The sequence below is a fragment of the Saccostrea echinata genome, unplaced genomic scaffold (assembly GCF_033153115.1).
Source record: "Saccostrea echinata isolate AGI-Se365-2 ecotype Australia unplaced genomic scaffold, CSIRO_AGI_Sech_v1 ptg000005l, whole genome shotgun sequence".
NCBI lineage: Eukaryota > Metazoa > Mollusca > Bivalvia > Ostreida > Ostreidae > Saccostrea > Saccostrea echinata.
The window spans coordinates 846,467-856,895 of NW_026889754.1; the positions used below are offsets into that span (position 1 = coordinate 846,467).

Below are 10,429 nucleotides of genomic sequence, written 5' to 3' on the forward strand. Positions count from 1 at the left end.
GATCTTGGGATGTACCCTAACTAGAAAAAAATATGATGTGAAATTTGCCTTACATGTAGATAACATTCGTCGAGGTGAGCTTCGTAATCTTTGATTACCTATGTTTGATTATAGACAGGAAACGGCGAAAATCACTGTCGTTTAACTTCATTGCTTCGTTGTGTTTTGTGTTGTTTAGACACTGAAGATCTCAAAATCTTTTTCCAGGAATGCTTTGCTGGAAATAAATCAAAAGTGAGCCAGGTTTGTAGGTATTCAGTAAGTTTATAAGGAGATAAAACAGTGATATAAGGAGATAAAACAGTGATGACATCAGGAATGAATCCATGTTGTGGATTCCATGTCCTCCAAGAATGAATATAAACGTATACAATGACAAAGACCTTTGGGAGATAACGATGTCATTGCACATTTCGGGAGGAAGTTGAACATTTAAAAATTTATTGGAAACATTACCCAACATCAGTTACATAAATCAAATGTCGGCGACAAATGCAAGCGACATGCATGAAAATATCCAGTAATCAGCAGATATCTAGATTCTGTTCGGGAGGACTTCCTATGAGTTTACAAACGATGATCCATGTGACAAAGTCGCCCGAGAAACAGCAGCATACGGATGTTGATTTCAGTGATAGGTAGGACATTGAAAAAAAACTTTCACAGATATCAGATCTTGTCTTTGTATGGAGATTCAGAGCGTTTTTTTTTTACATATAAAATGTTTGAAAACATTCAGGCGTTGGTAATCAGTTGTAGAAAGGTTGTTCCAAAGCTCACAACCGTAGAGGATAGATTACTGTTTGCTGTACAACTGACTTATCAAATCTCATTTCAAAATATTTTATTTTAAATATGCACTTTTGCTTAAGATGATTGTCATGCGTGTCAGAAAACGTTAAGTGCTTACGGAGAATTTTTCTCTTATCAATTTGCAAGTCGTTTATCATAATATATATCAAGTATATGATTGTCAAATAAAACATTACAGCTGTATCAATTGATCAGCAATTAACATTCATATTTCACCGTGTTTATTTCAACTCCATCAAGGATGTTTTTAAATTCTCTGTTTGCTATAGATACTTGTACACTGTTATTTTGTTACTAAACTTCTCTCCGACATAAAGGTTGTGTTTGTTGTCCAAACACAGGGCCGTTGGATTGTATAATCCATGTTCTCTTGTCAGCAGGAGACGGAGGAACTTACCATCCTGATCCAGGAGATGGACACTGGGAACTAAAATATCAGAGACCAATACCTGTCCTAAGATATCAGTACAGATTCCACGAGGCCCGAAAGGAGACGGACGCTCATATTGATACAGAAAATTAGAGAAACCCTTAGAATTATAGTCACACCAAGTCTGCTGACCTGTATACTTAAGCCGATATTGTCCTGATTTATCAAATACCATCACTGCTTCTTCCAGGAGTTCAGAGACCCAGATGTCTCCGTTCTTATTTTCTGTTATGTACATCGGATAATAAATCTGGAATGTCCTGTTCATCCTAACGTCCGCACTCAGCTTCCCCCACTTGTCATACCTCATCAATCCATAATGACACCCCAGCAGAATATCGCCGTTGATTCGGGAGGAGTGAACACAGTATAATTCCCCTATGTCTGGCTTGATGAGTGTAGTGATGATCCCGTCTGCAGTCATCTTTTGCACTTTAGTGTGATCAATAAACAACAGATCCCCGTCCTCTGTGACAGTGTGAACTCCTCCTTCACTGCAAAATGTAGCTTTTTTTCTCTTCTGTTCACAACCGGAGGAGTCCACCTGTAGAAGAAGTCTGTCATCATTGACCCAGAATCTGTCTGAGGGCATACAGGAGATATGGAAAAGTCCATTAACTCTGGATATGATAAAACTAGAAGTGATTACAAGGGCAGAATTCAAATGCGGAGAAACTGAAACATCAGTTTCCTGAACATACTTATACACCATTATTGTGTTACTAAACATCTGTCCCATATAGAGCTTGTGTTTGTCGTCCACACAAAGAGCAAGGGGACTGTATAATCCCTGTTTTTCAGTGAGAAGGAGACCAAGGAATTGACTTTTCTGATCCAGTAGATGGACACTTTGATTGCCGCAGGCATTATCACACACTAGGATCTGCCCGAGGACATCAGCGCAGATACCACGGGGACAAAAGTCATACTGATTCTGCTGACCCCTGTATTTAAAGCGTTGTTTTCCTGATTTATCCATTGCCACCACTACTCTCATATGCCAGTTAGAAAACCAGATGTCCCCATTTTTGTTTTCTGTGATGTACTTTGGATAATAACAAGTCTCATTTCTCCAGATCTTTGCCCGCCGTCCCATCCTGTCGAACCTCCTCACTTCATTAAAACAACCCAACAGTATGTCTCCGTTGAGGCGGGAGGAGTGGATACAGAATAAGCTTTCCCATGGTTGATGGATGAGTGTAGTGATGGTGCCGTCTGACGTCATCTTCTGCACTTTATTGTCATCTATAAATAGCAGGTCCCCTTCCTCTGTTACAGAATGAATTCCTGCGTATGCCAACTTGCCAATTTCAATTTTCTTTTTCTGTATTTTGTGTCCGGAGGTGTCAACCAGTAGGAGATGTTCGCTATCGCTGACCCATAGCCTGTCTGACGTCACACAGGAGATATGCCAAATAGCGTGATTTCCGGGTACAGTTATACTGGACGTTGAGACAATGGTTGGACAAAAGTCCTGGGAAAATGACATATCTATAAGAATGAAAATGTTCAAAATGTAGCAATAATATTTATTTGACAATAGATTGAGAAAGAGGAGATTCAGTTAAGACAATAATCGCATCCCAAGTCTATTGGCCAAATTCTCCACTTTTTTTAGCTCACATGAACCAAACAAACAAGAGCGTTTTTTTTGGATCGAGGTTTGTCCGTCGTCCTTCAGTCCGTCTGATCGTCTCTTTCTTTAAATTTTAGTTATAATACTGTCTCCTAAATCCTGTCGTCCTATGCAATAATGCCATAGAGGGTTTTTCTTGAATTTAATAGGGAAACATTTATTGCTGATTCATCAAATCACCTTGTTTCATAAGGATTTTTTTCGATTTTATTTGAACTGGGAATAATAAAACGCCAGTGAACTTATTTCTTAATCCGCTTTTCATAGTGAATATAGTAAATATCTTTGTTTATAAGGCTCAATGTTTAAATTTTATTTCAGAGGATTTTATTCAACAAGTGGTAATCCAACTTATAGTTGGATATAGTTATAGAGGTCCGTGTTTGCTCTGCTCTATTCTGTATTGTTTAATGGACTTTTGAGCTTGAATATTGTTAGTTATCTCCATATATTTCATTACCACAAACATTAGTTATAGCTGACTTCTAACATTGTTCCATAAACATAAGCATTTGCTATCACTGTTATAAAGGACACATATCTATTTGTTATGCCTGTTGTCACACACGCTTTTCCATCGTAAACTTTCCTTATTTATGTAGTAATATTCCACTATCACCTGCTTATGGTATTTGTATCTCCCACAGTATTTGCTGCTCAAGAGCATGCTCATATTATAAACCGAGGCAGGCTAATTACAGATAAGTTGATTTTATAAGAATTTCAACTGCCTCATTTAAAGTCAGCATTTGGTTGATTCTATTGTCATTATTATGACTTTGTTAGCAAACGTAACTTATTATTACGTTGTATTTGGCCTAATTTGTTTCATCCCAATTATTAGGCTTTTGATTTTTACACTAAATTTGACTCGGGATGATTCGTCTACTTGATCAATGCATAGGGCTCACGGCGGAGATGGCCGGTCAGCAGAAAATGTTTACTCGTCTTATGCACCTGATCCCACCTCTGGAATTTTTAAGGGTCTATGTTTATGCCCTGTTCACAGATTTGCATTATTTATAGAATTTTTAAGACCAATAACTGTTCGTTATCTTCACCTTTTTCATTTTTAAGTTTTAAATTTCTAGTAAAGGTGGGATTCTTCTCATATCTATTATATTTAAAATGAATGAAATTTTCACAGGTTTAAGAAGACGATATCACTTAGTGATGGTTTTAATTAGGAAAAAATGACCATTTTTACTTTAGAACGAAGGTTAGGTCAAGGCTATTGTCTTTTTAGGATTAAATGTTTTTTTTTGGAATAGCACATTGATATAAATGATTTAACTATAATTGATTTTTGGCTAACGTAAATTTCCTAGACTAGTTTTATAGGAAATAGTTAAATTTATTGCTTCTTAGATTTTTTTTTTTATTTTCACATATGGTGAATTAACCATATAGAGATACAAATGATGCAAAAACAAAAAGGTTTGAACATTCAATAAGAAAACTTTTTTTCTGATTATTTCCTGAAATCTGTTTTATATTGGAAGCTTTCTAGAAGTTTCGTCTTTACAGCAGTTTATATTTTTGTAAGGAGTAAAGATAAGAGCTTGGAAGAGCATTTGCTTGACCCGGCAATATATGTTTGTTTGCAGAGATTTTTATAAAGATTATAGGTCGGATAGGAAGAACTCACCTTGGTTGACTGAAATGTTAGAAGTATTAAACACTGACATATGATTTTGAAGAATTTCATCTTTGGAAAGAACTATGAGTATATGTAGGATTTCCAGGCGTAAAATTAAAACCAAATTCTTTCAAAATACAGTTATAACAATGAGCCTTAAAAACAAAGACGATATTGTTACAAGCCTTGTTTGCTGGAACCATACCATATTGCTTCTTTCTAATTCTTTTGATCACCTCCGATTTAGTGATAACGAAAGGATAGACGGATAGCATTTTGTCTTTTAATATTCTAATACGATTTTTTAATATATTACTAAAACACTTAATCCATTCTGAAAAAGTGTTCATGTCTTGTTTTTCATACTTAGTCCAACGTTTGGCATAATCTTCGACAGAATTCAAAATAGAAATGAAATTCTGTCGCCAATCGAAAAATCCGGGCTCACTGTATTAAGGACCTTTTATGCTGTACCCTTTCAATTGTATCACCAGTAATGACGTGTCCAGTGGAACTGTTGTTGAAAAAAGAGGAAAAGCAAGAACACATAAGAGGATTTTGCTTTGGATGTTCAATATCTAGGCAGTGTAGGCTTTGTTTATGATTGAAAAGTTTGGAAGCAATAGTGTGGGCATATATATAGGAAATGTAGACTTCAACTTAAAATACTGTGGATTCTTAATCTATTCTTTTGTTGGAAACTTTAAGTTTATGGAACCAACTCGTAGTGTCAGAACTACATTCCGATACATTGTGGTGGCTCAAAGAGCCTATGCTGGGCAATATTAATATTCACAAAAACTACTTTGTATTCTGCAGTTGAAGAATCAAAGTATGGATTTGCTTTATCTTCTTCAAAATATCCATTGAAATATTTCAAGGAAACCGAGTAAAGTTAAGTGTCAATGTGATGAAAACCTAACTGTTTATTGACGTAAGGCAAAAGCAAATCAAACGAAAGCAACAAAAATCGTTATAGGGTGTGACCGGTCGGCAGGGGATGCTCACTCCTTCATGGTACCTGATAACACCTGTGTTTGTTCTGCTCCCGGTTTGAGTTGTTTTAGTTGACTTTGAGCTTGAATACTGTTCGTTATCTCCATTTTTCATCATAAAAGTTTAACCGTCCCTTTTAAATGTCCTTGAGATAATTTTAGGGCGCATCAAAATGAGAAGTAAACATAAAGATATGCATAAATTGCATTAGAATTGAAATAACTATCTTTTCATTTGTTATTTGCGACCTTTTACGGTCATCAATAACAAAGGAGAAATAAATACTCTCTAATTATCTTCCCTTAGAAAGATGACTTTTCCCTTCATTTGAATTAACTTGAATCCAAGCGACAGTGCTTGGCAGAGGACAAAATTAAAAATAAGCCAGCTTAAGTCTTAATTATGACATAGTTTAAAATGATTGATTATTGTTATTACGCATATCTGAATTCAATAATTTACTGGTTTAATTTTTTCTTTTCTTCAAATTTATTCATACCTTTGGTTGACTGCAGTTTCCATGTCTTTCTTGCCCTATTAATATCTTCTCTTTCTATACATGTAGGTTTCGATATTTGAAAAACATCTTGTTTGGTTACAAAAGGAAAGATTTTGTCAAAGTACCCTGTATCGAAGTTAGAACTAGATGCCATCTCTGGTACAGCTAATTCTTGTTGACTTTCTAAAGAAAATCAAATTCAAAAATAATGTTTAACAAAAGCATTGTGTAAGATTTTTTTTCTATTGAAATATCATGTAAAAATGATCAGATATTGAATAACTGTTTTATGCTAAAACGGAAAACTTTCCTGCTAAACTGCTAGTCTAAACGTTTAAATTCTCTTTCAGAAGAATAAGTATTAATATTTGTATTTAGTCATCCAATCACTGGTTTCAATGGTTTTAAATGTATGTTTTATAAGACTTTAGTCTTTATTTAAAGAGATTGGAGCTATATCTGAGTGAGTGCATTATTACTTACAAAAAGCTTATGTAGCCTGATATAAAATCATTTTCTAAAAAAAAAAACCCAGCCGTATACAAAACAGAAAAAAGAAAATAAGATGTGGTTGTGAAACGCTGCTGCCCCCGTATGGCAGCTTGTTGCGAAGGTTAAAGTTTCTCAAATGCAAGTCAAAATTCAGGACAAAAGATAAAAAATGTTGGTACCCAAAGAAAGGTCTTGTCTCGAGGAATATACCTGTGAAATTTGAAACCCTGTTCAAAAGTTATGGCGAAGGTTAAAGTTTTTTAAAAGTAAGTAAAACGTCAAGGTCAAGGTCAAAGTTGTTGGTATTTAAAGGAAGGACTTGTCACAAGGATTACATTTGTGAAGCATGAAAGCCCTAGCTCCAACCGTTCAAAAGTTGTGGCCAAGGTTAAAGTTTTTCAAAAGTAGGTCAAACTCCTAGGTCAAGGTCAAAGGGTCAAAGTGGTTGGTATCCAGAGAAAGGTCTTTTCACAAGGAATACACATGTGAAGTTTGAAACCCCAAGCACCAACTGTTCAAAAGTTATGGCCAAGGTTAAAGTTTTTTAAAAGTAGGTCAAACTTCAAGGTCAAGGTAAAAAGGTCAAAGTGGTTTGTATCCAAAGGATGTACTTGTCACAAAGAATACGCATGTGAAGATTGAAACCCCAAGCCCCATTTGTTCAGAAGTTATGGCCAAGGTTAAAGTCTGATAAAATTTTGCAAGAGTGGGTCAAACTCCAAGGTCAAGGTCAAAAGGTCAAATATGATGGTACCCAAAGAAATTCTTGTCACAAGGAATACACAAGTGAAATATGAAAGTCATAGTTCCAACCAATCAAAAGTTATGGGTAATGTTAAAGTTGACAATAGACAGACAAACAGACAGACAGACAGGACAAAAACAATATACCCCCGGGATATTTCGATCCCGGGGCATAAAAATATATAACTAAGGGACGACCATTTGATTCTTGATCATGGACATATAATTTATTTTCTTTTTCACTGAAAAAAAAATTGTCAAGTCAAAACTCACAATTCTATTTCGGGGGAAGGGGGGGGGGGGGGTTAAGTAGAACTAATCAATGACACATTACTAGAATTTATTTCATGCCAGTCGAGGATAAATTATTTATTTTCAATTTCAAGATAGGAGCTTGGTAGAGAATAAGCTGGACTCGGTAATGTATCTTTATTCGTAAGGATTTTATGACGTTTGGGAATCCAGTACAGGTAGGATAGTATTTGATCTACCTCACCTTGGTTGACTGGAATGTCAAAAGTATTAAATACTGAAATTTCATTTTGAAGATTTCGAATTTAATCTTCGACAAAATTTGTAAAAGAAATGAAAGGATCATTCTGCAGCCTACACTGTCTTCAAAGTTTTAGGTAATTTTTCCCCATTAAGCTATATGCATTAGTAGGCTAATGATCCAATTTAATGATTAATGTTGATTGGTTAATGATGCTGTTGTATTTGTTATGAAATGGGGTCACAAAAATGTACTATAAGTCCATATGAGCATTAAGGTAATGGGAAAACTCAAAAGAGTGACGGTGTATTAGGCAACTCCTACCAATGTCTTAACCACCTTTTAACAACACCAAAATTTGCATGTACACTTCATGTAAACATAAGAAGTGACAACCAGATTACAGATACCAACTCGGCTAAAGGTGGTTATGACATGTAAATAAAAACTTTTCGCTTTTATTTTTACGAAGAAAAAAAAGTTCATTGGATTTGGGGTAAAACAGAACAAACAGCTTTTGATTCCCTAATAGAAAACCTTACGTCACCCCCTATTTTAGCCTATGCAGACTTTTCCCAACCTTTTATTATCAATGTTGATGCTAGTAGGGAAGGTCATGGTACTGTTTTACATCAGAATCAAGAAGAGTTAGACAGGGTTATTGCTTATGTCAGTACCGTATGTGCTTCTTTTATTTTATTGTTGGTTCATGCCTGTAATGCAACCAAACAAGAGACAACTGGTTTTTCACCACATTACTTAATGTTTGGTAGCCACCCAAAATTGGCAGTTTATGCATTTTTGAATTAAGAACTTTCTGAAAAATCTGATGTCAATCATCAAACTTATGTTAACAATTTGATTGATTGATTGTATGTTCTTTAACGTCCCATTCGAGAAATTTTCACCCATATAGAGACCTCGCCGTATGTCGTGAAGGACTTCGAACTTAGACCTATACTTGGCACTCAGGGCCATTGAGCAGTGAGGGTTCTTTATCGTGCCAACGCCTATCGAGACACGGGACCTCGGTTTTTAAGGTCTCATCCGAAAGACCCGTGACTTTCACTTCTAGTGCCGGGCGCTTGGCAAAGGAAAAGTACTACATATGCTTACGTCTTAGGTTTGACGCGGCGCGGCGAACGAGAATCGAACCCGGGCCTCCTGATCACGAAGCGAGCGCCGTATCACTAGGCTACCGTGACTGGTTTGTTGACAAATTGAAAATTGAAAAGAAGTTTAAATTTTACTTATAATGTGGAAAGATCAAGTGTTCAAAAAATACATTAAGACACAAAGAGAACTATAACAGAGGCCTATGGTCCACATCGCTCACCTGAGCACATTGGTTAGGAAGAATCAGAAATGAGTTCAGTATTGTAAAATGTTTGCCGGGGTGGGGTGGGGGGGGGGGCAAATTAAAATTTACACTACCTCAGAATGCTTCAATATTACTAATCATGGCTTTGTTGTTCTTGAGCAATAGAATTTTAAAGATTCTTCTGTGTATTCTGTGTAAAACACTAATCGCTCATTGTGGCCAAACCCTGTGCACTCTAATTTGAACAAATTTGAATCTACCGGAGGACGCTTCGTTAATAATACGACTAATCGTGGCTTTGCTGTACTTGAGCAGATTTTTTTCAAGATGATTCCGATATATTCTTATGCAAAACTGAGGGGTCATAATTTGAACCAACTTGATTCTATAACACCTAAGTTTGCTACTGTATAAAAATGACTATAATGGCTTACTTGTTCTTAGGAAGATTTTCAAAGATATTTCTTATGTAATGTGTATGACCAGGTACCTACAAGGGATGTATAGGTTTTCCTTCTATGCTGTGTGAGTTATAGATTGGAATGATTTAAGAAATAAAGTCTGCGTTTTCGTGAATGTTGCAGAATAACCTCCGAGGTCGAGAAATGTTGTTTGAAATATAAAAGCCGGGGCGTTAGCCGAGGCTTTTATATTTCAATCAATATTTGAGACCGAGGAGGTTATCCTGCATCATTCAAGACAACAAGGACTTTATTTCTATTCTACTAACAGCTCTAAAATACGACTGATCGTTTCTTCTATAGAGAAACGAATTAGGTCACCATGTCGCGATTTCGTTGTTTCATTTTCCATTTAACACCAGAGGGTCAGTTTGGTTGATTACTTGCATAAAATGCAGACGATATGAGCTTTTGTTGGGTCAAATATATCCTTTAATTATTTATAAATTTGTTTGTAACATATACTGGTTAATTTTTAAGAATGAAAAAAAAAAACAAAATCAGTTTTCTGTTTCATTGCTTTATCAGTAAAATCACGGAGTGTAAATGTTGTGGGGAGGTCCGTGGAACTGCCCAACTTAGCTATAAAACCTGACATTATTTACAGCTGTTTTAGGCAATACACACTTTTTAGACTGCGGAAGACGACACAACGATATGGTACAAATAAGTATTAGATTCTACAGTGAAATATTGATTTCAACTGTACAGGTTTGGGTTTAATATGTACTTCTGATTTGATATTTTTTGATGACGTTCATGATTTATTGGAGAATGATGTCCGCGGAATTTCTTTGATCTCGGGAATGTGTAGTAGAATAATGGGTAAGGTACTACTTGCACGTGTTTCTCCCCTAGGTTCCTACTTATAGATAAGAAGAATGTGTCTATCTTCTCAGATTTAC

At 35.7% G+C, this 10,429-nt stretch overlaps 1 protein-coding gene across 1 annotated transcript; it reads right to left on the reverse strand.

Annotated features, from left to right (window-relative positions):
- Window positions 1-829: 829 nt before the first annotated feature.
- LOC133179768 (uncharacterized) lies at window positions 830-6,169 on the reverse strand. The gene is made up of 2 exons (XM_061314461.1): window positions 6,014-6,169; window positions 830-2,734 (listed from the first exon to the last, which is right to left on the reverse strand). The coding sequence occupies exons 1-2, from the start codon at window positions 6,165-6,167 to the stop codon at window positions 1,077-1,079; spliced, it is 1,812 nt and encodes a 603-aa protein (XP_061170445.1). The 5' UTR covers window positions 6,168-6,169; the 3' UTR covers window positions 830-1,076.
- Between the last annotated feature and the right edge of the window lie 4,260 nt (window positions 6,170-10,429).

Excerpts from the sequence above, each read along its gene's own strand:
- LOC133179768 (XM_061314461.1), bottom strand. The coding sequence starts at position 6,167 with ATGGCATCTAGTTCTAACTTCGATACAGGGTACTTTGACAAAATCTTT. Across the intron at positions 2,735-6,013 it reads GAAACTGCAGTCAACCAAAG|ATATGTCATTTTCCCAGGAC; the intron begins GTATGAATAAAT and ends TCATTCTTATAG.